The sequence below is a fragment of the Cebus imitator genome, unplaced genomic scaffold, assembly GCF_001604975.1.
Source record: "Cebus imitator isolate Cc_AM_T3 unplaced genomic scaffold, Cebus_imitator-1.0 Scaffold90, whole genome shotgun sequence".
In the NCBI taxonomy this organism is placed as follows: Eukaryota; Metazoa; Chordata; class Mammalia; order Primates; family Cebidae; genus Cebus; species Cebus imitator.
Genome location: NW_016107405.1, coordinates 4,987,781 through 5,015,637, shown reverse-complemented (window position 1 = coordinate 5,015,637; position 27,857 = coordinate 4,987,781). Strand labels below are relative to the sequence as shown.

General features: G+C 37.7%; 1 protein-coding gene across 1 annotated transcript in view; it reads right to left on the bottom strand.

Moving 5' to 3' along the window:
* CAPZA2 (capping actin protein of muscle Z-line subunit alpha 2) overlaps positions 1-27,857 on the bottom strand; it is a 55,402-nt gene that overhangs the window by 22,437 nt on the left and 5,108 nt on the right. Inside the window, exons 2-3 of the mRNA XM_017535061.1 lie at positions 5,887-5,950; positions 1,532-1,583 (exon numbers count right to left, since the gene is read on the bottom strand). Coding sequence (XP_017390550.1) covers positions 1,532-1,583; positions 5,887-5,950 — 116 coding nt within the window. The remainder of the gene's footprint in view (positions 1-1,531; positions 1,584-5,886; positions 5,951-27,857) is intronic.

The following is a 27,857-nucleotide window of genomic DNA, read 5'->3' as shown; positions in this document are numbered from 1 at the left end:
AGGATGGTCTCGATCTCTTGACCTCGTGATCTGCCTGCCTCGGCCTCCCAAAGTGCTGGGATTACAGGTATGAGCCACCATGGCCAGCCCCAAAAGTATATTTTAAACTAAATCACTTAGAATTTTGGATTCATTTTCCAGTAAGGTCATATTTAAGTAAGTTTAAATATTTAAATAGTAATTTGGTCCCAGGCTGGAACAAAAGCCTTATATTGCCCATAATATAAAATGCCATCCACCTCTAACTTGGGAGGAGGAGATAGAGGAAGAACTGGAAATCTGAAAAGGAGATAAAGAATATGAAATAGGTAGAATTTTATCTTAAAGGCTCAAAACAAGTTAAATGGTGACAATTACACAGTACAGTAGAAAAGGTATTCATCTAGGAGTCCTTCATAAAGGTCATATTACTGATTTTTTTAAAGCCTTCAAATGTTCTAACAATAAAGTCAGAGAAATTTTTCCCATTAGTCAGGATTTTACATATAGGGTATTAGACTAGGATGAAAAGTAGCTGATGGATGGATACTAAACATTCTTTGTAAGAAAGAATACATTATTTCATCATTTTCAAATGAGTGGAGAATTGTAAGGCTCTCAGTCTCTAGGCCTTATTTTGGGAGGAGAAGTAAGGAGAGAATAAATTATTTCTCTGAAATTCCAGGACAGCTGCGAAAAGTCACGACTGGGGTCACTAGTCCAAAGACGATGTATTAAGATTTAAAATTGCCTAGTTCTTTAAATCGCTCAAAAAGTCAGTGAGTAGGTATGTGTCAGGTACTATGTTAGGCATTTATGAGTAAATAACTCTCCAAATTTAAAAGGTCTCAAAAGCTATTAGGGTCAAACATATAAGAAAATGCAAAATCTACATAAAAATGGTAGCAACCACAATTTCAAAATAATTTTTTCCAACTTTGCAAATGTCAAAATGTAATATTAAGTAAGTAAGCCACTGCTAGAGATACAATAAATAATTTCATGTCATAGTTGTACCCCTAAGTCCTTCTGTGATAAAAAATATTTTTCTTCTAGCCTAGTAGATATATATATATATATATGTGTGTGCGCGCATATATATGTAATCATATACATTTGAACTTGATGTGCAAATATCTATGTCAGATATATAATACCTCTGTCAGATATATTAAAAACACTTTTAGGCCAGGCACCATAGCTCATGCCTGTAATCCCAGAACTTAGGGAGGCCGAGGCGGGCCGATCACAAAGTCAGGAGTTCAAGATCAGCCTAGCCAATATGGTGAAACCCTGTCTCTACTAAAAATACAAAAATTAGCCAGGCATGGTGGTGCGTGCCTGTAATCCCAGCTACTCAGGAGACTGAGGCAGAAGAATCACTTTAACCCAGGAGGCAGAGGTTGCAGTGAGCTGAAATTATGCCACTGCACTCTAGCCTGGGTGACAGAGCGAGACATCGTCTCAAAACAAAAAAACAAAAAAACACACTTTTAAAACATCTCTCATTTTCCCATGTCATTTTAGTTAGGTTAGTATAATTAATACTTACTGGGCTGCTCCTTCCCTGAGAAGATTGTCATTATTAAGCAGTAACCGAACATCTGCAAAACAATCATGTTTTCTACATTATTATTTTTATATTTTTCAAGAATGTAATGAATGCCGATTGTTTTGATGATGTATTAACACCTCCCACCCCAAACACAAGCAAGATCAAAATAACACTCTGATGACCAAAATAACCACCACACACATAATATTAAAAAATTTTTTTAAAGGTTTTGGTCAGTAAATAAGGCGAATGAAATAGAAATACGTACTCCTTTATACCCGTAATAGTCAATACAGGCAGACTGTCCAGGAGGGCTAACACGAATCCGTAAATTTTCTTACGACATTATGAGATTTTTTTTAAGCTCATCTGCTATTGTTAGTGTTAGTGTATTTTATGTGTGGCCCAAGACAATTCTTCTTCTTCCCAAGTGTCCAAAAGATTGGACACCCCTGCTGTATGTAGTATTACCTCCAAGGAACTAAAGGGGAAGATAAGCTACACTGGAAATATGGTATGTTAAAGTCTGCGGAAAAGATTTAGGATTATTCTTATTTTTATTGAAAAATCCAAGCACTTTGTAAAACATAAAAGAAAAAAAGTCACATATAGCTCTCACCAAAAAAGCCAAATTATTTTCTAGTCTTAGTGTATTTTCTTTCAGTATTTTTCCTAAGCACCTGGCTATTTTACTTAGTTGCAATTATAAAGTACATAATAAAATGTATCCTATTTTTTCATTAGATCAAAATAACACAACCTAAATATTATCCATTAAGAAACTGGTTAAATGTAAAAAGATTACAGTTCTTATATAGAGTGTGAAACTAGGCAGCCATGAAAAATAAAGTACACTTATATTTATCAACATGGAAATACATTTGTAATATAACCAGGAAGGGAAAAATTTCGTATGTATAGTATCATCATATTTATGTATTGTTAAATATACTTGCCAGTGGAGAGACGTTTGAAGTAATTCATTTGAACAATGGGGTGTTTAGATTTTTTCTTGTACTTTGGAAAGTTTAGAATGACTAGAATCATTTTTACAATAAAGCCATTTCAAAAGAAAAAAAAAACCCACTGCCTATTCATATACCTCACCTCTTTTCAGCAACAGTTCCTTATTTAAAAAACAGTATTGTTTGCTAACCACTGAAATAATACCATTTTAATTCTGAAATTAATTGATTTTAAACAACGGATGCTTCTGCCTAAAAAACATAAATTTATAATTACTATTATTTTTATCCCACAAAGTGGGAAGTTCTATTTGATAAATATGATAGTTTTATCATCAATATTTTAAACATAACAATGAACAGTGTATTGCATGGACAGTTTGTCTATTCCAGTTCCAAATAGGTAAATGATTGAAAAGCAAGATCTATTTGATCAGTTAGCTCTACTCTGGAAAAAAATAATAAATCCATGCTTTTATTGTAAGAAGAGTAGAAGAAATAAAAAGAGGATAATTTGAATGAAATAAAACATTATTCTTAAAAGAAGAATCAAGCTGTGGTTCCAAGCCAGGCAACACATAAACCACAGGGTAGAGGATAGGTTTAAGGAATATAGATTTCGGAGCCCTAGTCCAGATCTATGACTACATGTTTGAAAATGAAGACCCATGTTTCAATAATTCTAACATAGCCTAGGAAACAGCATTTGGGAACCATCTAACCATTAAGGTTTTATTAACTCTGTAATTCTAAAATTTTGTGGTGCTTCTTGGAATCATTCTGACAGACACTGTGGTTTTCAATAAAAATAGAAAATAATCACATTCACAAGATATTTCTCTTCAAATATTTAATTCTTTTCTAACCTCTTTTTCTGAGACAGAGTCTTACTCTGTCACTCCAGCTGAAGTGGACTGGCGCGATCTCGGCTCACTGCAACCTCTGCCTCCTGAGTCTGAGTAATTCTGCCTCAGACTCCTGAGTAGCTAGGATTACAGGCATGCACCACCATGCGGGCTAATTTTTGTATTTTTTTTTTTTTTTTTTTTTTAAAGTAGAGACAGGGTTTCGCCATGTTGGCCAGATTGGTCTTGAACTCCTGACCTTAAGTGATCCACTGGCCTTGTCTTCCCAAAGTGCTGGGATTATAGGCAAGAGCCTCCGTGCAAATATCTATGGCCTTTTTCCTAACTCTTAAATATTCTTTCAGTTAAAATTCTATAGATAGATCCTATTCAAGCTTCTATAAACAGATAAATCTTACATCCCCCACTTCTATGCCACGGCTTACCCTCTACCCAGGCCTATTTAATAAGCTCATCCTAAATGCCCAAATTTACTACAACTCAACAGAGAATATATTAATTTAATGTCAATTTCAAACGAGACTTAGGAAAGCAATTTCTAGGATGCATACATTCTTTTAGGACTTTCCTGATTAAATATGCAGGGCATTTAACTCAAGGTAAGAAAAGCATGTGGAAAACTTTTCTCAAAATTCTGATTTATTCTTGGTTCTGTGAATTGTACAGTTTAGAGGCTACTGACTTTAGCGTAGTCTCACCATTATCAATTTAAGTTACCTGCCACTTTTTGGCCCTAAGGAGGAAGAGACTATCTTCGTTAATTCCCAACCATCAAATGTATTAATGCATATGTAGGTTACAGAGGCTGAATATTAAAAGAGAAGTTAAACCTTACAGGAAGTAGAAATACTTCTGAATTCTCTCCAACTCCCCAGTTCACTACATGAGGTTTTGTAGTTACATTAAACAGATTTTAATTTCCAGATTTTTTTTTTTTTTTACAATGTCAATTTTCCATTCTGCCTTCTAAGTACAGGTCAGTGGTTAAATTTTAAAACGCACAAGAACTACTATATGTAACTATATGCACTAAACTACATACCATTGTAGTTTGTGGATGACTTCAGGGATTTCAAGGGTAATTTTAACTATATACAACTTTTGCCTGACCTTTTGCCTTTCAAAACTAATCTTTCCTGAGGTGAGATTCCATTATATCCTTTTTTTGTTTGGTAGAGATGCGGGCCTCACTATGTTGCCCAGGCTGGTCGCAAACACTTGGCCTCAAGCAATCCTCCTGCCTCATGCTCCCAAAGTGTGGGGATTACAGGAGTGAGCTACAGTGCCCAGCCCTAGATCTTATACCAAGAATAAAAGAAATTAAAATTCTTAAAAAACATTTAACTAGTTTATTCTGTAGAATATTTTAAAAAATGAAGCGGAAGAGCTCTGTTAATTCACTTATAAGACATGTTAAAGTTCAAATATATAAGAAGAAGAAACAACAATACATTTATAGCTAGCACTCGAAAATAACGTATTCTTCTAACTACTTAAGAAGTTTCATAAAGACATCACTACAGGTCATTTTTCTTTCTAGGATGCTGTTCTTACTGCTGAAGTGCAGCTACAGTTATAGTCTATGGCAACCTGGAGGACTTTATCACAGTTTAAATTTCAGATCTATGGGTGAATAATTATAAAAAATGTCTGCCAGTGAAGTTTAAAGAAAGGCATACTGTGAAGTGATTTACAAGACATAATTTAAATAACAAATTGTTTTTACATGTGCTTATGCAGGATGAAAATGTTTTTCCCCTTTTTCTTTTGGCTATTCATACTGATCTCGTAGGATTTTCTTCAAAAGAAATACAAAAATTCTTTTCGTAATTCCAAAAAAATATATGGTCACGATGAAACATTTGTTGTCTTTGTCTTTGTTTTGAGATAGGGTCTCACTCTGTTGCTCAGGCTGGAGTGCAATGGTGTGATCTCGGCTCTCTGCAACCTCCTGGGCTCCAGTGATCCTCCCACCTCTGCCTCTCAAGTAGCTGGGACTACAGGTGCATGCCACCACACCTGGCTTATATCTATATGTAATATAAATATTTTTGGTAGAGAAAAAGTTTCAACATGCTGCCCAGGCTGGTCTCAAACTCCTGGCTGCCTGCCTCGTCTTCCCAAAGTGCTGGTATTACAGGAGTGAGCTACCACACCTGGACTGTTGTCTTTTTAAACTATTTAAGGGTTCTAGTGAAGAAATATCTACTATATGTGCTTATAGTTTTACTTAAGTAAAACAATTTACCAAAAATACTCTCCTTTCCCAGAATAAGGATATATTCTAGTCAGTGATACGAATAAAATTTTAGTCCTTAAAAGGGTTAATTTGCTAAGAGAATTATCATATATAAATAAATACATTATATTCTAGCCATTACAATATCCAGACTAACAAATTTTCATTGTAATTCAGAAAACATGGATTTTTCTGCATATTCTCCTTAGCTTATTTTGATTATTTTGGTTTTCGTTAAAAAGGAGGACTTGATATATTAAGCCTGTGTTATCAAACACTCACCGTTAAAAACCTCATTAAATTCTCCAGGAGGGGCATGAATGATGAATTTTGCTGCTATACGCACCTAAAATATAAAGAAAGATATAAATGTTCCATATCATAGGCTTCTGCTAAAATAAGCATAAAACATGCAAAATTATACTAATTCAAATCTCTATGGAAAATGACTTAATAATTTAAGGATAGTGACACTTGTTCACTCAATCGCCTTAAGATTACTACTGTTTCAATAATTTAATATAATCACAACATAGAGGCTGAATGCATATAAAATATATAATACAGTTAAAGATTTAAGGCTGCTGGCAAACAATTTATTTTATTTTTATTTTTTCTTTTTTGAGACAGAGTCTCGCTCTGTTACCCAGGCTGGAGTGCAGTGGCATAATCTTGGCTCACTGCAACCTCCACCTCCCAGGTTCAAGGGATTCTCCCACTTCAGCCTCCCAAGTAGTTGGGATTACATGATCATGCCACCATGCCCAGCTAATTTTTTGTATTTTTAGCAGAGATGAGGTTTCACCATGTTGGCCAAGCTGGTCTTGAACTCCTAACCTCAAATAATCTGCCCACCTCAGTCTCCCAAAGGGCTGGGATTACAGGCATGAGCCACTGCATCTGGCCCATTTTATTTTATTTCATTTTATTTTTTGGAGGCAGGGTCTTGCTCTGTCAGCAGGCTGGAGTGCAGTGGTGTGATCTTGGCTCACTGCAACTCCTGCCTCCTGGGCTCAAGCCATCCTCCTGCCTCCACCTATAGGGGACTACAGCCATGTGCCACCACACCCAGCTAATTTTTTGTATTTTTGATAGAAACATGATCTCACTAAGTTACCCAGGTTGGTCTTGAACTCCTGAGCTCAAGGGATCCTCCCATCTCAGCCTCCCAAAGTGCTGGGATTACAGGCGTGAGCCACCACGCCAGGCCAACAATTTCTTATAAGCAATTTTATTTCATCTAAAGTGAAAAAGAATCAATCACAAAAGTTTGTGTGTGTGAAAACAAGATGCATTTAGGTATATATAAAATGAAGAACGATGATATACATATTTGACTACAAAGTCAAAAAAAAAAAAAAAGGAGAGAAGAAAAGTCTAAGTTAAAAGTTTTAACATGAGACCTGACTAGATCTTAGAGAGTCTTAGTTCAAAGATAAGTAGAAGATTAAATATCAACAGGTGTTCTAACAGGCATATATTAAGAGAATAAAGCCTATTTTGATAGAGATTAATCACTAATGAAAATGTATCTGAGAGGTTAAATGATGTGCATAATGTAATATTTTAGTGAAAGCACCTTACTTATGTATAAAAGCCATCTAATCACACCATTAAAACGTTCAATAGTACCAAATAGGAAACACATTTAATAAAGAGATTTTCCAAACAGGCTTTGTGTGAGCAACATGGCTGTTTATTCACCTGGGTGCAGGTGGGCTAAGGTTGAAAAGGGTGTTAGCGAAGGGTGTTGGACAGGAGTTGGTTTTATAGGTTGGGGCAAATTTTTGGGGGAGGGGGCAGGGGTGTTACGGAGTAAAATCAGTTACAATGGTGGGGGTAGGGGCAAGGAATATACATTACCACAAGTTCAGTTACAATGGCAGGTGGGGTAAGGCATAAGAGTAGTTAAGATGGCAGTGTGGGTGAGGAGTATTCACATAATCATAATAAGATGGCATGGATAATGGCAAATGCAGTCGGGGCATGGGGGGTGATCCGCTGAGGCAGGCAGGACTTTAAACTTTCTGAGTCCGGGCTTGCACATGAAGGTCTGACACATACTACATGGTACCTCTGAATAAGTTGAGATAGTGTCCCTGAAAGTGTGGTCCTCAAGCAAGCAGCCTCAACAGCACCTTGTCAAAAATGTAAATTCACTGGCCCCAGACCAAGTGACTGAATCAGAATCTCTGGGGACAGGACCCGGGAAACACCATTTAAACAACATTTCCAGGTGATTTTTATGCACATTCAAGTATTCACTGTATGAAGGGATCATCCCTGGCAAAAACAAAGCCTTAATTTATTTTTATATCTACCACATTGATAGCACTATCACTGCTTTGATGTAGAAACTAAAAATAATGGAAAAAAAAGGAAATGGCTTGTGTATGTCTGTATTGTGATAATCTGTTTTCTGCCAGCTAAAACTAACTCTCTCTTTCCCAAACTAAAAGCTGTTCAGGCTTTAGGTTAGCTTCTTGAGCCGGACAGACTTATCTTGGCTTCTTCATTTTAGTTATTTTCTCCCCACTGAGTATGTAACTATAGCATGAAGCTGGGGGCTGACACTGGGCACCCAGGAATGCGTTTGTTGATAAGCGGCTGAGTGAAGTGGTATCAGCAGGGCCTGGTAATGTGGGTGCAGTGAGTGCCCAGTGCCCCATTATCTGTAAGTTGTATGTCTTTCATGACAACTTTACCCCTTGCACCTGGCAATGTTTCATTTCTTATGTATCAGTTTTTCTTTTAACTTTTTTGCTTACTCTGCTTTTGTGAAAACTTTGTTTCAGCTAAGCTGCCCCCTCCTTGTTAAAACTAGTGTATAAAAGACCACCTAACTTTTTAAGACCACCTAACTTTCGGGACCAAGAGAATTTTGGGTGTTAGCCACTCTCGGTCGCTGGCTCAATAAGGGACTCATAATTCAATCTCAGAGGTGTGGCACATTCCTTGACTTGCTCAGATACAGCAGTATAGGTGTTATATGTGCATTTACATGCATCTAAGTACACAGAGTTTTAAGAGGAGAGAAACATGAAAAAAAGGTATATAGATGGCTAGAATTAAGATGTTCCTAGTTAGAGGTCACATGTATGACAAGGCCTTCAAAAGATTTAAGACAAAAGGAATTTTTGTAGTTATGAACTTGAAAAGGAACATTCTGTAATTAATGGAACTTTAGGTTCCGGAATCAGACTGACAGCTACCTGACCTCCTCTGCTTCAGTTACCTCACTTAAAAAGTGCATATAAAATAGTAACTAGCTCATAGAATTGTTGGGAAGAGTAAATTACTTCAAGTACTTGGTAAGCACCAATTTAAATACTATTTTTGTTATCATCTGATTATCTTTTTGTTATCTATTATCTGACAACAATCACAGGTTCTGCTTCAAACTTCTTAGTGTTCCAAACTAATGTTGACTGAGAGCTTCAGGGTGGGGGGAGGCAAGAGTAGAGGGCTGGGACTTTTGACCCACCTCCTAACCTCCACTCCAGGGAGGGGAGAAGAGCTGAAGGTTATGCTGATTATCAATCGCCAATGTTAATCAATTATGTCTACGTAATAAAGCCTCCATAAAAACCCATAATAAGGGTTTGGAGAGCTTTGGAACAGCGGAACACATGGAGGTCCCTGGAGGGTAGTGCACTTGGGTAGAGCATGGAAGCTCTGCTCCCCTCCCCCATACCTCATCCTATGTATCTCTTAATCTGTAACCTTTGTAATATTCTTTATAATAAACCGGTAAATATAAGTAAGTGTTTCCCTGAGTTCTGTACGCCACTCTAGCAAATTATTGAATAAGAAAAGAGGGTTGTGAGAATCTGGATCTAGAGCTGGTTAGTAGTTCCAAATGCCTGGACATGTGACCCGTGTCTGAAGTGGGGGAAGAAGCAGTCTTGGAGACTGAGCCCTCTACCTGTGGGATCTGACTATCTCCAGGTAGCTCCAGGTAGATGGCATTGGAGTTAAATTAGATGACACCCAGCTGGTGTCCACTGTAGAACTGGTTGCTTGATTTATGGTGGGAAACCCCTGCCCCACCAAACACTTGTTCACAGAAGGCTTCTGTGTTGATGTTGTGCTGAGTGAAAGAACAGAAAAAAAAAAATGTAGTTTGAATCTGCGTTTTGTCCACACACAGACATGAAACCCAAACCATGATCCATTAAAAAAAAACACACACAAAACTGATAAACTGGACTTAATCAAAATGTAAAACCTGCTCTGTGAAATACTTCTGTTAAGAAAATCAAAAGACAAGCTACAAACTGGAGAAAATATTATCAAATTACATATTCAACAAAAAAAAATTTCATTCAGAATATATAAAGTACCCTCAAGACTCCAACAGTAAAACAGTAAGCAAAAGACTTGAATAGACACTTCACCAAAGAGAATATATGTAAGGCAAATAAGTGCACAAAAAGATGCTCAATATCATCAGTCAGTAGAGAAATGAATATTGAAATCATGACATGCCTAATAGTATAGCTAAAATAAAAAAAACGTAACACCCAGTGCTGGTAAGGATGCACAGCTGGAGCTCTCATACATTTCTGCAGAAATGCAAAATTATTCAACCAGTATGGAAAACAGTCTGGCCATTTCTTATAAAATTAAGCAAGCACACACAATATGACACAGCAATCCCACTCCTAGGTATCTACCTTTCAGAAATGCAAACTTAAGTTCACATAAAAACTTACTCATAACTGATCAAAACTGGAAACAATCTATCACCTAAATGTCCATAAATGGATGAACAGACAAACTGTGGTACATCTACACAATGACATATCACTCAGCAATAAAAAGGAACAAACCACTAATATGTGAGACAACTGGAATGAACCTCAAAAGCATTTATGCTGAATGAAATAAGCCAATCTCAAAAGGTTACACAGCAATTCTACAGAATTCCCTGTATATGACACTCTCAAATAATATTAGAATAATGAAGAACAGATGGATGGTTGCCAGAGGCTGAGGTGTGGGGAAGGGAAAGAATGTGACTACAAACAGAGATAAGTGGGGGTGGGGAACCAGGGAGTTTTGGGGTTAATAGAACTGTATTAGTATATATTTAGATTTTGGTAGTGGTTACATTGATCCACACATGAGCTAAAAATCATCTAAAAAGAGTACTTACTGTATGCTAATTGAGAAAATAAAATTTTAATGTGTCTTCAAAACATATTGCTTCTAAAACAGTTAAGAGTACTATTAAAAGGTAAAATACAAATAACAATTTTAAAAAGGCAAGGATAGAGTAGGTTATGGGTGACTGTGCATGCCAAACATTCATTGGAGTCTATTACGATTACATAAATATCTTCATTTCTTTATTCCCTTTCTGCCCCCATCTTCCTATTGAGGTAAGGAGTTATTACGAAGCATTTAAACTAAAGTCTTGATCACTACCACAAGCAAGGTATTAAAAATCTGGTAACATGTTAATAAATAGAATCAAATGCCTTTATTTTGAGGTATTTTTAACACTCCTAACAACTTAAACAAACACCACCTATAAAACTGGCTAAATTGAATTCCTGACAGCAAGCAGTATACATACAGGATATTTAGTAATGCATTTAGTTGTGCTTTAAAAATTTTAGCTGTTTCCAAAAAAGGCAATATACCATTTAGAATTTTAGTCAGTTCTATTTTGGGTTTTCACCAAGAAAGCAAAAATGATCTGTACTGCATTTTTATGCTATGAACTTATTTGCCCTTGCTGTTGTACTAAGTGTACATAGTAACCAAAAGGTGTTACTGGACTTCCACAATATCCAAAGTGAATGGTGGGTCAAAAGTACCACTAAGGGTTGGGAGGTCAAGGGAGCAGACTGGCTGAAAACCCCAAACACAACTTGAAATAAACCAGCTATGCCTAAAATACTTTAATCTGGTTATTTCTCAATTTCAAAAGGTAAGAATCTGACCTTTGGATTTCTCAGGCCCTAGACAAAAGAGAGTGTCTCTCTCACAGTAAAGATTTGACTGTCTTCCTAAGATATTGTTTAATCATCCAGGTATTTTCTATCCACTGCTACAGACTCAACATTCCTCCTAGTTGACTTTAATTTTAAAAATTATTTATTCTAGCTCGTTTCTAAATCCAAAAAAGAAAAAAAAGTCATATAAGTTAACAAGAAGATGTCCCAAGAGTAGAATTTCTGAAAATAATTACAAATGTATTTCCTTAAAGTTTATCTAACAACAAACATGGAGGGTTCTATTTACCCTTGGGAATTACAGTTTTTTTGAACAGCCTAGTGAATTATTAGATACATTTCTAGGCTACTGCTACATCATTTTTCCCCTTACCTACCATCCTCCTCCACATGTTATTCTTCAAAGTCAATTCTGGACAAACTGGAGTCAAAATCATGAAAGAGTTATTACTTTTATTGTATTTTCAATCTAATTCTGGATTTTGGAGGCATGCTTTTGTTGGGAATCAGTGGCTATAGGTGGGAGATTATCCCTCCATGATAAAGTCTCTGGCAGCTGACAGGCATACCTCATAACAACCACATCAAGAAGTATAGAGTAGTTTTGAAAGTTAACCTATAGAACCTTCAAGTATAACCCGAACTAAATGCTGAAATTATATTATTTTCTTTCTCTTGGTTCCAAACATTATGTGGTATAAAACGTACATACAGGTAATAAATATAACATTAAAATAGTTCCATTCTATTCTTGTAGAAGAGCACACATCACAAGTGACTATAAAGTTACGTATACAGAAGATAAAAGTGGCGTGTTCAAAAAATATCCAAAATATATGTGAGCCCTGAGGAAAAAAATAATTTCTGCCCATCAATTGTCTGAGACAATACAAATGTATTACTAACTGTGAAACATTATTTTTTCGTATTTTGTTTTTCTTACGGGCTTACTTTTTTGTAAAAATAATAATAATAATAATTCTTCAAGCAACCCATTACATGATAGTAATGAATTGTAACCCATAGAATAAGACAAGAATCTATGAGTCCATACTGGCATGAAGAAATAAATGAACAAATGGGGGAAAATGAAAAGCACTTCATTATAGAATTCCAATTAATAAATGTAAAAGGAGTGACTGAATCAGAAAGTCACCTTGGGTGACCACTACAGTAATTCCTGCAGGCAAAACTCACCAAGGGAGGCTAAAATTGGTGGGAAGAATAAAACAACAACAGGATATTTACATGGTTTCTAAGTATTTTTCCATGTGACACTTAATTACTAAAGAATATTAATTTTACACTGAGAAAACTTGCCATACACCACCTTTACCAAATGATCAAAGTTATCAACAGTAATAAGAAAAACTAAGAAACTGACATCATGTGCCCCCTGAAAGTATACACTGAGAACACAACATTACTTCTGTGACACTCCTGCCAAAAATTCATAGGCTGAATCTAATTATCAGGAAACATCAAACAAACTAAACTTGAGGGACAGCCTATGAAATAACTAGTCTTTACTCTTCAAAAGAGTTAGGGCTATGAAAAATAAACAATGATGAGAAACTGTTCCAAATTAAGCAAGACCAAAAAATTACAACAAAATTCAATGTGATTCTGGTTTAGATGCTGAACCCGGTGGGTGGAGGGGAGGGTGCACTAGCGATGTAATTTCAGTGACAAATGAATAGAGTCTGTAGATAACAGTATTGTATAAATGTTTAATTTTTCAAGTTTGAATAATTGTACTGTAGTTATGTAAGAGAATGCCCTGAATACAGTCAAGTATTTAAAGAGTGGGGAAAAAAATTCTTGTACTCTGAGGTTGGGGGAGTTTCCTCCTATATTTTTTCTAACTTTAAAGTTTTGGTCTCTGTATTTAGTTTTCAGTCTGCCCAGGATGAATTTTTGTGTCTGATGTGTGATGGGGCTTTTATTATTATTATTATTACTGTACTGTTACATGGATAAATAAAACATTCCAGTACCATTTGCTAAAGTATATTTCTTTTCCCCACTTGACCAAAGAAAAAAAGGATCTTACATATTTAGTCCTATTTAAACAAAATAAATTATTTTTGTTAGAGATATAAAAAACACATCTTACAGTGTAGTAAATTCCAAAAATCCTTCTGATAAGTATCCAAAGAAGTTAGCAATCATCATTCAAGTAGTAGTTGTAAGAACGTGACTTCTAGCCAGGCGCAGTGGCTCACCCCTGTAATCCCAGCACTTCGGGAGGCAGAAGCGGAAGGATCATGAGGTCAGGAGATCGAGACCATCCTGGCAAACATGGTGAAATCCCATCTCTACTAAAAATACAAAACTTAGCTGGGGGCAGTGGCAGGCGCCTGTAACCCCAGCTAACTTGAGAGGCTGAGGCAGGAGAATAGCTTGAACCAGGGATTCGGAGGTTGCAGTGAGCTGAGATAGCACTACTGCACTCCAGCCTGGCAACACAGCAAGATTCCATTTCAAAAAAAGAAAAAAAAAAACGTGACTTCCTCAAGAAAGTCGTAAATATTCCATAATATTAGCAGGCAGCAATAAGTGATGCTATTCTAGAATTTAATAAAGGCTTTGGTTAACACTAAGCAAATAACAATGTAGTAATGTGAAAGCAAATTAATATTCTAATCCTCTTCACCAACTAAGTTTAAAGACTTGCCATGGCCGGGCGCAGTGGCTCACACCTGTAATCCCAGCACTTTGGGAAGCCAAGGTGCGCAGATCACCTGAGCTCAGGGGTTGGAGACCAGCCTGGTCAACAGGGAGAAACCCTGTCTCTACTAAAAATACAAAAATTAGCCAGGTATAGTGCTGGGCACCTATAATCCCAGCTACTCCGGAGGCTGAGGCAGGAAAATCACTTGAACCTGGGAGACGGAGATTACAGCAAGCCAAGATCACACCACTGCACTCTAGCCTGGGTGACAGAGCGAGAGCGAGAGCGTGAGCGCGAGAGCAAGAGAGAAAAGAAAAAAGAAAGAAAGAAAGAGAAAAGAAAGAAAGAAATGAAAGAAAGAAAGAAAGAAAAAAGACAAAGATGGAAGGAAGGAAGGAAGGAAGGAAGGAAGGAAGGAAGGAAGGAAGGAAAAAGAAAAAGGAAAGGAAAGGAAAGGAAGGGAAGAAAGAAAGAAAGAAAGAAAGGCAGAAGGAAAGAAAGAAAGAGGTTGGGTGCGGTGGCTCATGCCTGGAATCCCAACACTTTGGGAGGCTGAGGCAGGTAGATCACTTGAGGTCAGGTATTCGAGACCAGCCTGGCCAACATGGTGAAACCCGGTCCCTACCAAAATACAAAAATTAGCCAGGCATGGTGGCAGGAGCCTGTAATCCCTGCTACTTGGAAGGCGGAGGCAGAAAAATTGCTGGAACCTGGAAGACAGAGGTTGCAGTGAACCAAGATCACACTACTGCACTCCAGCCTGGGCAACACAGTGAGACTCCCTCTCAAAAAAAAAAAAAAAAAAAAAAATCCTAGCAGACATTGTTGCAGTTCACAATGAGTCAGTATCCCCTTAAAAACAAGTTAAACAATTTTGGATTAAATATAGGATGCTAATTACTTGAGTTCTGATTAATTAAAATGTAATCATATCTACTTTTGTTTGTTTACAATTATTTGAACCAACTCATGATTTTGGAAACTCAACAACAAACTGTTCTATTTTAGCCTTTATAATAAAGCAAGACAAATAAGAACTTTTTTGATATGTCATCTATGGTTAAACCTATTTAACTTAATTTACTTTTAAAATACTGGCCAACTTTCCAGGTCCACTGCTTTCAAAATCCTCAAAGTTTAACATGGCTTTAGTCTGGGAAGAAAAAAAAAAAAAAAATCAGAGAGGGAGAAATTGCCTATATACTGCCAGATCAGAGAGTGCTTAGAATGGTGCCTGGCAAATAGCAGACCCTCAAATATTAGCTGAATAAACATTTAATCTCCCTTCAAGGCAGGATCTGTTTCCTCTGCTCCATACTCTGTACTCAGTAGTTACTGATTACATGTTGAATAAATCTATAAGCAAGAATAAATTCCCATTTATTTAAAATGGTCAGAGAATGTAGTATTTCAATGAAATGAACATTCTGAGAGTTACCACTTACGCAATTCTGTACATCAGGGGTCCCCAAACCCCAGGCCACAGACCGGTACCAGTCTGGGGCCTGTTAGGAACCAGATCACACAGAAGTGAGGAGTGGGCAAGGCAAGCATTATCACCTGAGCTCTGCCTCCTGTCAGATCAGCAGCAGCATGAGATTCTCATAGGAACGCACACCCTATTGTGAGCTGTGTATACGAATGGATCCAGTTTGTGGGCTTCTTATGAGAAATCAATTAATGCCTGCTGATGTGAGGTGGAGAAATTTCATCGTGAAACATTCCCCCATCCATCCCTACCCGACTAGCCCCTGTGGAAAAATTGTCTTCCATGAAACCCATCCCTGGTGCGGGACTGTGGCTGTAGATATTTAATTTTCAAATAATTTACATTCAAAAATCACAAAAACTTATGCTAATATAAAGAAACAGTTTGGTGTGGTGGTTTACAGTATGATCTCTGGAGCCAGACTGACCAGGCTGGATTTCAAACTTCTACTAGTCATTAGCTATGTGACCTTCAGTGAATAAATAATATTAGCTATTATTATTATTAGCAATAGCAGTAGATAAGAAGTATGCCTGCATTAGCACAGTCCCAGTATTCTTAAATATAGATCTGGAATACAGACATTTTCAAATGAACAGATGTTAGTTTCTTTGTGCCCTCCAGTGTTCAAGGGTGGCAAATGCCCATGTATTTCTGTGCTCTCTGAAGTGCGTTCACTTCCCATACATCAACATCCTTTCTTCTCACTTGGGATACCACGCTTCCCCCTTCACTTGACCCTGCTAACTTCAAACATCAGTAATAGCAACACAAGAGAGAAAGACGGTGGCAATGCGCAGTTAAGATGTGGAGCTTTACATAAGTAAAGGCAAATGATCTGTAGCCAAGATTTTGGCTACAAGATATTAACTTCTGGAAACCTCAATTTTCAAAGGTAAAAACTAAAGGAGATGACGTGCATCATTATTTCTCAACCCTTCTATACCTCAGGTTCTAATAAAATATTATCTATGATTATTCTGATATGGCTGATATTAACGCTTAATTTATGAAAAAGAAAACAGAGATCCAGAATTAAGATCTGAATGAAGTCTCCAGATGAAGTCCTCAGCTTTTTATGTAGTTGATATGGCATAAATCTTTTATGATGATTCCTTTGTGAGGAACAAAATAAATCTCTAGGTAATCCATTTCCATTGCTTCCATCATCATCATCATCATCACCACACAGTAACTCTCAAATCTACACACCTATCATAACCTCACTCAAGATAAAGATCCTTTTTCTAACTATATTTATTAGAGATCTTCAACAAAATGCCTCAAAGATACCTTTTCTCATTCAAATGTATTGCCTTCTGTTCCTGATCAAATTATTGCCACTACTTAGAAATCATTCCACACTTCTCTCCTATAGTCAGTCACATGATCAGTGAGTATCTGTCTCTTGCTCAAATCCATTCCCCTTTTCTTTGACTCCATTCCATTTTACTCAGACCCAGGCACTTTGCTCCTGGATTGTTATAAAGCTGTCCTACCTCTGGCCTCGTCCTTCTCCAAAATTCATTTTCCACCTTGCCACCAGACTGGTATTTTTCAATGCAAATTCTGATGTTCCTTACCGGTCTAAAATCACCCAATGGTTCCCTACTGCCAACAAGATTAACTTCAAAGTCTTTAGCATGATATGTAAGGCTCTTCTAAGGCTGTAAAATATTAACTGTTAACAGCATAAGCTCTTAAATAACATTAAGCAAGGATTCAGACTACAGCTCCACTGCTTACTACCTGTATGACCTTAAGCAAACTAAATTCAGTTTCCTCTCTAGAGTAAATGAGATAATACACTTAGAAAAGTGCTTGGCACAAAGTAAGCACTCAAACAATAGCTATTACCTTTGTAATCTTTCTGCCACTTTCTAGCTCCTACAACCTATCCATTCTTTCTCATCCCACATATACACAGTACTGGAGCCTTATCACTCCATTAGATCTCAAAGAACCCTTGTCTTTCCTGTCACCATTCCACTTCATATACATGAATTGGCCATCTTTTATCTACTGTGATAAAACTACACACAGCAGCAGAATATCTTAAACTTTGAAAAGTATCAAAAGAAAAGGTCATATGGAGGCCGGGCATGGTGGCTCACGCCTGTAATCCAAGCACTTTGGAGGCCAAGGCGGGCAGATCACCTGAGGTCGGGAGTTCAAAACCAGCCTGACCAACACGGTGAAACCTCATCTTAAAAAAAAAAAAAAAAAAAAGAAAAGAAAAGAAAAGGTCATATGGAAAGGAAAACTCTAAGATCAAATTATACTAATAAAACTTCTTGATATATTATTTAGTACAGCAACCATTATCAAATACCTTTGATAACTGGCTAGCACTATTTAGACCTATGGTTTAAGGCCTAAAATTAAGGCTCAATATTATGTGTGGGAAAATGGGAAAGCCTTGAATGGCTTAACTGCAAATTCTCCTCACTCTGCTCCCACAGACAAAGTCCCCTAGCCAAACAATCTTTTATCACAGGAACAGACACAATTCCTTCTTATCCCTGAGTAGCAAGCTAAGCATGGTTCCCTGCCAATTATCAAACAATGAATGGATCATGTCCTGAAAACCAGGGATCACTCCACCCTCTTGATACTTACTAAAAATCTGCCTCCTACAGCCTGACTGTTCATTCTATTCCCAAGCACAACTCCCATGTGGGCCTGCATGGTGCGCTGTGTCTCCTCTCCTGTGCTGCTGAGTATCTGTGATTAATAAACTACTGTCAATTTCATCTATCCAGTGTCAGGTGTATTTGTTTTGTTTTTTTGAGACAGTCTCGCTCTGTTGCTCAGGCTGAAGTGCAGTGGCGTGATCTTGGCTCACTGCAACCTCTGCCTCCCGGGTTCAAGTGATTCTTCTGCCTCAGCCTCCCGAGTAGCTGTGACTACAGGTGTGCGCCACCATGTCTGGCTAATTTTTGCATTTTCAGTAGAAATGGGGTTTCGTCATATCGGCCAGGCTAGTCTCGAACTCCTGACCTCGTGATCCGCCTGCCTCAGCCTCCCAAAGTTCTGGGATTACAGGTGTGAGCCACCGCACCTGATCTAGTGTCAGGTTTTATATGTTCTGTCAACCCCACAATTCCAGGTCAAGAATTCCTCCCTCACCAATGGAGTGAAGAGGAGACAACTAAAACAAGGTATCACTTACCGGTGGCTTGAATTTAAGATATGTAATTGGGGACATATCACGGCACACAGGAAGCAAAGAATTCAGATACTTAAAAATATGTTTTAAGCAAGCAAATAAGCTGATATATAGTCCAAACATTAGAATGGCATGAGATTCTTCACAGATCACATTATTTTTATTTCAGACATAAATTTACAAGTGTGGTTATCTAGTTTCCTATCAGCCAATGAATGTGAAGGAAGGAGAGAAGTGGCTGACATACAGGATCTGAGCCAGCCTGACAAAGGCTGCAGAAAACAAAGTTCCTTTGTAAGAACAAAAAAATTACAAACTGAGCCCTGAAATTCAGGAGCTAGTCAAACTTCTTGAGTGCTCTAAACTCCTAAATAACTGAATTTTTACTGAAGAATGCACAGATGAAAAAAATGATCAGAACTTTGAGTTATGGGATAGCATAAATATTTTAAAACTTCCAATTTGGTCAGGTGCCATGGCTCACACCTGTAAAATCCCAACTCTTTGAGAGGCTGGGATGGGAGGATCACTTGAGGCCAGCTTGGTCAACAAACTGAGACCATGTCTCTGCAAAAAATTTTTTTAAAAATTAGCCAAGCATGGTGGTGAGCGCCTGTGGTCCCAGCAACTTGGGAGGCTGAGATGGGAGGATCACTCAAACCTGGGAGGTCAAGGATACAGTGAGCTGTGACTGCACCACTACACTCCAGCCTGGCTGACAGAGCAAGACCCTGTCTCAAAAAAAAAAAAAAAAAAAAAAAACTCCTCCTATTTATTGCAAATCTACTGACACTTTGAAAGTGATCAAGTAACTGGGAAAGATTTTGTGGATATTGCTAGTAGAGTAAAAGAAAACGAATTAAAAGCTCTTACATCAATTTTAGGCAATCCCCCTTCACTCTTCTCTACTCCTCAACCTGTAGAGAACTCCTTATTAGTATACAAATTGGAAGATACAATTTATTAAATAGTGAGAAATGGTCTTTAACGGAGCAAATTAGAAGACCTAAAATGGCCATCCTCAAAAATGAACACTTTGCCATTTGGTAGTTTGTGATTCCGTTCAACCTTCTTTGGAATCCCCGCAAGACTCTGAAGAAAGTGAACAGAATTCAGTTCAGGTAAGGGAAAAAAAAAAAAAAAAAACCCAGGATATTCATCTTTCAAAACCAGATGATGTTGATTCCACTATTTATTTATTGATTTTTGAGAGGGGGGTCTCGCCCTGTTGCCCAGGCTGCAGTGGCACCATTCCCTCTAACTGCGACTTCCACCTCTCAGGCTCAAGTGATTCTCCTGCCTCAGCCTCCCGAGTAGCTGGAATGACATGTGAGAACCACCACACCCGGCTAATTTTTAAATTTTTAGGAGAGATGGTGTTTTACCATGTTGACCAGGATGGTCCTGAACTCCTGACCTTAAGTGATCCACCAACCTCAGCCTCCCAAAGTGCTGGGATTACAGGCATGAGCCACTATGTCCAGCCTGATTCCACTATTCTTAAAGAGAATTCCCTAGTCCCTTCCCCAGGAAAGGAAGGAAAGAATGCTATTTTCTTCATCAAATAAAAGCACAGTTCATTTTGACAAACCCCACAGGAAACTGTCTTCTGTTTTCCACCAAGTACTACTTTCCTTTTGTCAAATGTCAGCAGATGTTATTTAGGATCAGAAGTATCTCAGACTGCAGTGAAAAACCCCTTGTTCTGATGCTTGGACATTGCTTGCCATACATTGTTCTTGATGTGCTTCTGGAAAAGACAGAGATCCTGATACCCTCATATTGTATACAACATGCCTACATCTTGAATCTAAAAAGAAAAATCAGCTTCTCCACATTCTTTCCAGTATGATTAAGAGGCCAAATAAAGAGCCAAGGTAAATGATACTAACTGGTGTTATGGCATTCACATGTTAGACCAACACAAGCAGAAGCCGAACATTTACCACACTGGTAAGAAGATGTGACTCACAAAGACCCAGAAAGGACACTACTGTGGCTAAATCCTTTCCTCAAGAAGTTCCTAACTCCCTGGTTCTCCTTAAATGGAAGGCAAGGCATATTTGGTATGAAAAGCTGTGATCAAAAGCCTTGCTATCATTATGCGATACCTTGATGAACCAGGCAGATATCAGAAGCTTTTTGAACTGCTGCTTCTGGCCTTGGGTGATACGTCAAAAAGAGTAGTGAGGGCAAAACATCTAGTACCTCTAATGGCTTATGATACTTAGAATATGGAATTTGGAAATGTACAATTTTACACCTACACTGCTAAATAAGACTGAAAAACTTATCAGGAAAAGAGAACAAAGGGAAGGAGAGCTCGGTGAACATAAGCTTCACATGTATCTTTCTGCCTTGTAATCGACTGTGTCACTCTGTGCATTAATGATACAGATTGTACCTTTCTCAAGCAAAGACAAGCTCCACGTGAACTGCCACAGATAGAGGTGACCGGGTTCCTTCAGCCTATGCCACCTCTTCAATATATGTTTATTCCTGGAAGTCACAGGCAATTGGTAGTGCTACTTCAGTTTTGTAATTATCATCTAGAACATGAGGGTACAACGTGACAGTTTACTGTGGGTTATCAATAATTACAACAATTACAGAAATAGCTGGCAAAGTTAATGTTACTTCCCATGCCTATGTCCATGGATTCTCCAGATTTTTCTAGTGCCTTTGCTGAACATTTGGCAACATGTTTTCAAACACTAAAGTAAAACTTGAGTTCTACAAGATTTTAAAATTGTCTGAATAAAACGATTCCTTAACAGAAAATGGAGTCCTCACCAAAGCAGCTATAAAAATGGTAAACCGACAAAAATAAAAAAATTGTTTTAAACCTTAAGTGAAAAAATAAAGATGAAAGTAATAAAAAGCAGATATATGTGCGTGGGAGCACACAGACATACATGTACACACATACACACCACCAAACAAAACAAAACAAAAACCCCCAAATAGCCATCTGGAGCCATAAAATTTAGAGGCAAAGGACCCTGCACTCTCCAGCAGGCCAAAGGTATACTTACCATGGAAAATACCTATACTAAAAATGACTCACTGTTTAGCTTAAATTCAAATTTACTGAGGCATCAGTATTTTATCTGAGAATTCTACCTACAGCCCCTATAATGTCCACATGCTGAACAGCATGCCACATAGCTATGGGCCATCATAATCAAGGAAGGAGATATTAAGGGAGAAATTTTTCAGATATAGATGGCTATCAGACTCACCTGGAAAGCTCGAGAAAAATACAGCTTCCCACCCTCCACTCCAGACCCAGTGAATCTATCTCCAAAGAATGGGGATCTAGAAATCTATATTTTAGAAAATCTCTCCAGGTGATTCTGAAGGGTAACCCAGATACTGCACCAATACCCTATAAGGGACCTCGGATGTAAAATTTGAGGTGTCTAGTCTTCTTGAGAAATGAATTATAGGTTTTACCTGATTCTCAAGAAAATGTAACATCAAAAGGTCACTGCCTTAGACAGGAGCTATTATGTACTTTTCCACTTCGAAAATACTTATTTGAAGCTATTTTCTACAACTCTCTAAAAAATGACTATGCCTTCTTGAGAATTAGAGGTAAAACAAGAGGAAAAAAACCCACTTTTTTGAACTTCATGACATTTAAATAGTTTATGACCAAGTGATCACTATTGTGTGTCTGTGTTTAGGTGAATTTATTTTAATATGGATAAACTTAAGAGTGGTAATTTGTTTTAATAAGTTTTCCTTAAATTTTTTTCCTTTATATTTTTAATTTTGATTGGTAATTAAAAACAGGGCTCACAGCACTTAACCTAAAACTGGGTTATCTGCTGAATTTAACATTGATTCTTCTTTAAATACGTTTTTACCATTTATTTAAAATATGAAGAAACCCATGAATCCAAAGTAGGCATTATCATCAACTGAAAAAGAATAAGTTATGTAAACTATTCTTTATCTTACATTTTCAATTTCCTTTTCCCCTCTGAATCATTTCCCTGATATACCCTAAAAAGTATCCTTAAAATGAAATAGCAGGAAAAAAATGAAGTAGTAAAACATATTTTTTCTTTTGTTTCACTACCAAATTTTTTTTCTAGAATAATTTGTACTTACTGTCTCCACTCATCTTTTAGTCAATATTTATTGAGCCCTTAATACAGTAATACTGTGAGACTCAACCTTAGTTGCACATTCAGATCACCTGGGAAGCTTTTTAAAAAACAAAAACCAACAACAACAACAACAACAACAAAAAAACAAGGAATTACAGACACCTCAGAACTCACCCACTAGAGGAGCCTGTGCATTCATTTTGTTTATAAACTCTCCAGGTGATTCTAATGTGCAGCCATAGTTGAAAACCACTCAGCTAATACATGCTAGGCACTCTACTGGAATTACAAAGATGATGAGACATACAGCCTGGCCCTGAAGAACACAGGAAATAAGGATGGCAGGTAAATCTATTAAAATTGGTAAATGTTATAAGAAAGATAACTACAAATTGCTTAGGGAGCAGAGATAGGTCAGGATATAAAAGAAGAGGAGAAAGTCCGTGAGTCTGGTTATCCAAAGATGAGTAGTTTACAATGCAGACAAGATTGAAAGGCCGTTTCTGGAAAAGGGAAAACACATAATTTTTACTACAGACCCCAGTTATCTGGCTTATGTCTCTCCACTCCTTGCTCCAAAGACTAGTAAAACGGTTCTCTTGAAGGTCACTAATCCTTAGTCTGCCACTTAGTCTTAACCGTACCAGTTTCCTATCTGGAAAATGAAGATAAGAACAAAGTTATTCTGACAATTAATAGAGAGAATACATGTTAAAGTGCCTGGCACAGAGTAGGTATAATTTGTTTCTCGTTCCTTTCTCTTAAATCCAAAGGCTTTTTTCAATCTCATAGACCTTAATCTCTGCAACACTAAGTACTGCTCTTTCTTGAAATTCTCTTCACATTCTGTGACCTGAGCACCTACTCTGTGCTAGCTATCAATAGGTAACACTTTGACTTCAAGGGTTTCTTCTCACCTTATGTCTCTCTTTCTCTTATTCCTCAATTCAAAGTATTAAGTATATGCTTCCTGCCCTCTCTTTTCCTACATCTAAGCTTTTTGTCCTAAAGGGCTTATCCCATCTCGCTTTAAGCCACAAAAAGAGGATTCTCAAATCTCTGTATAATCTCTGAAGCTGACCTCTTTTCCAAGCTCTGTTTCTCTACCTCCATATCTGCTAGGCATTTTCACATAGACATTTACTAGCATCTCAAACTCAGTACAACCAAAACTAAATTCACCATTATTCCTCCCAGCTGTGTATCCTCTTTCCTGTGTTCTCTAGGTGTTACCAGTGGTATCAATTCCCAGTCACCCAGATTTTAATGTTTCTCTGACTCACACCTTTCCCCTATATTCATCTACCAAGTCTTGCTGATTCCAACTGTAAAATCTATTAGAAATCTTTTTTCCCCTCCATTTCTTGTGGGATGATTTTAAGCCAGGTCGTAAAGTCCATGTAAGCCAGGTTCTCAACTGTTCTTGCTAGCTCTAATCTATCTAGACCCATGGGTCTCAACTAGGGGTGAATTTGTCCACCAGGAAACATTTTGGATTGGTAAACCTGGGTAGTGGTAGTCACGTATCACGTGGGCCAAGGATGTTGCTAAACACCCTACAATGCACAGGACATCCACCTGCTCCACAATATCTGGCCCAAACTATCAACAGTGCTAAGGTTGAAAAACTCTGACACTGAGCCATTAAAAAGCAAAATTCACCTTTGCATCTCTTATTTTAAAAGTACCAAAGATAGACACCCAATTATTTAACTGTTTTATTTTGTTTTTGAGACAGAGTTTTGCTCTTGTTGCCCAGGCTTGAGTGCAATGGTGCGATCTCAGCTCACCATAACCTCTGCCTCGCAGGTTCCAGTGATTCTCCTGCCTCAGCCTCCCAAGTAGCTGGCATTACAGGCATGTGCCATTACACCCAGCTGATTTTTTGTATTTTTAGTAGACGCGGTTTCTCCATGCTGGTCAGGCTGGTCTCAAACTCCCGATCTCAGATGATCCTCCTGTCTCGGCCTCCCAGAGTGCTGGGATTACAGGTATAAGCCACAGCGCCCAGGTTAACTGAATTCTTTTTACACAAAACTTACTACCTGCTCGTTCCCACTTTCCTGTTATTTTTCCCTATGTTGTGCTCTGTGGTACGAGTTTGACCCCAACTGATGTTTACCATGCCCCTAGGCAGAGGTAACTTTTCTGTCTTCTAAATTTTTAGACCCAATATAGTATGCATGTTACATACGTACAATTCATCTGAATCTACAGTTGTGCATTGTATCTACCTTCCAGGTGATCACTATACTTTAGTGAATATAAAACTTAATCTGTGCTGTCATTACTGCTATTCACAAATACTCCAATTCTCCTCTTCTTCCCTGACCTTTCTGAACTTAGCTCTATGCATGTAACTTGCTTTAACTAATTGAAATCTGAGCAGAAGTAACAAGAGCTCCAGGGGACCATTAAAAACCAGTGTGCAATTCATTCCATTTCCTTCCCACCACTGCAGTGACTGAGAAAAAAGCTTAGATGGAAGCTCTCTAACCGACTGGAAGGCTGACTTCACTGAGCAGGGCTCTCTGCTGACCCATACTACACATACATGGAATGAATGAGATGCAGTATAAAGTCCCTACATTCGACAGTCTTGTGCTGAGATTTTAGGATGTTACTGAATTATTTCCTTGCCTATCCTGATTTACAACCAATATAAGATGCATAATTTTATGTACTACTAAAAAAGGAAAAATGCTACCAATGAAATATCACAAGCCATTGATTGTACAATGCAGCCTGATTTCAGAAATCTTAAAATATAAAAAAGTATCAGTACTGAAATCAGTGAAATACAGTATATCTGGTAAATAAATGGAGGTAAATGGTTTTCAAAAGTCATTTTCAGTAGAAACACTGTGAATTAGAATGTATAAGTTCTCAGCCATTACATACATAGTGAAACATGTAAATATGTCATAAGAGCAGGAATAAAACTATACTTAACTCTCAAAATAAAATTTATGAAATACTTCTCTTTGGACAACAGCCATGGGTATTTTTATGGAACTTGTTAGAAGAGTGGTTTTGAGAAGACAAAGACCCCATTTTCTTTGATATGCACGAATCTCTTACTTAACAAATTACTGTTATAATCACTTTAACGAATTTTTGCTTCAGGTGACTGATTAGGCTTTTAGGTCACAGCATGGAACCACAGGTCAAGTTTTGCCATCATGCTTTTCAACCTTAAAAATTATTTTAGACTATCTGCTCTAAGTGTTTTTGTATCTGTGTTCTCACACTAACATGCACTATTCCATCTATTCAACTACTCTTATTTTACGTAAAATGGCTCCCAAATGCCTGAAAATTTACTACAAATTTACTTTAATGTGCAAAGTCTGAAAAACTCCACTCATGTTATAGTTGCTATCAAGTTCCTGTCTGCAACAGGAATTTTTACATTTTATTGGTGAAATAACATCGTTCATCTACAGAATGTAATTAAGAATGAATATTGTCCACATCAATAGCTTACTGCTTGAGTATACTTTCTCGTTAATTAAGAACTTTTTTTTAACTTTTTGGGACAGGGTCTTGCTCTATCACCCAGGCTGGAGTGCAGCGGCATGATCATGGCTCACTGCAACCTCTGCCTCCCCAGTCCGAGTCATTCTTCTGCCTCAGCCTCCCAAGTAGCTGGGATTACAGGCGTGTGACGCCACACCCAGATAATTTTTTGTATTTTTAGTAAGAGACATGGTGTCATCATGTTGGCCAGGTTGGTCTCAAACCCCCTGGCCTCAGGTGATCCACCTGCCTCAGCCTCTCAAAGTGCTGCGATTACAGGTGTGAGCCACAGTGCCCAGCCAATAAGAACATTTCTAATTTTTCATTAAATATTATGAAATACAATGGCAGCTTACGTAGGTTTTACATACACAAAATTTCTGAAGCCACTGAGGGAGAAGTATACAAACTGCAGACAGAGCCATCCTATTCATCACATGTAGAGTAATGACATATGCTAAAGATGACGTTATTTCTGCACTTAGGAATTCCAATAGAAAAGGGAAAAGAGGTAAGCAAATAACTATTATGCAAAATTGTATTTAATACTAATGATGTCTTGTAGAGTTCAGAAGAGAGACTAAACTAGTTGTGTAATCTAGGCTAAATCTTGAGGAATCACTGAGATTTTCATGTTTCAAAAAAGGGGACACACCTGGGAGCAATGCCAACACTCAAAGTAGATGAAAAGTCACTAGCAGAGAAAAATAACTGCCATTTATTGTGTGCTTACTACATGTCAAGCCTAGTTGGACTTATAACAACTTCATGAAGAAGGTACTTATTACCACATTCTAACATTTCAGAGCAAACTGAGGCTGAGAGATTAAATACTTTACCTGAGGTGCTAGAAATGGACCAGTGGCTGGGCATGGTGGCTCATGCCTATTAATTCCAGCACTTTGGGAGGCCAAGGTGGACAGATCACCTGAATTCAGGAGTTCAGACCAGCCTGGGCAACACTGTGAAACCCCATCTCTAGTAAAAACATAAAAAGTTAGCCAGGCATGCAGGCATGTGCCTATAGTCTCAGTTGCTCAGGAGGCTAAGACAGGAGAATTGCTTGGGCCTGGGAGGCAGAGGTTGCACCGTGAGCCGAGCATGCCATTGCATTCCAGCCTGGGTGACACAGTGAGAATCTGTCTCAAAGAAAAAGGAAAGGAAAGGAAAGGAGAAAGGAAAGGAAAAAGGAAAGGAAAAAGGAAAGGAAAGGAAAAAGGAAAGGAAAGGAAGGAAAAAGAAAAGAGAAAGAAAGAAAGAAAGAAAATGAAATGGACTAGTATGCAGATCTCTGAAGTCTAAATTCACAACATAATTAAGT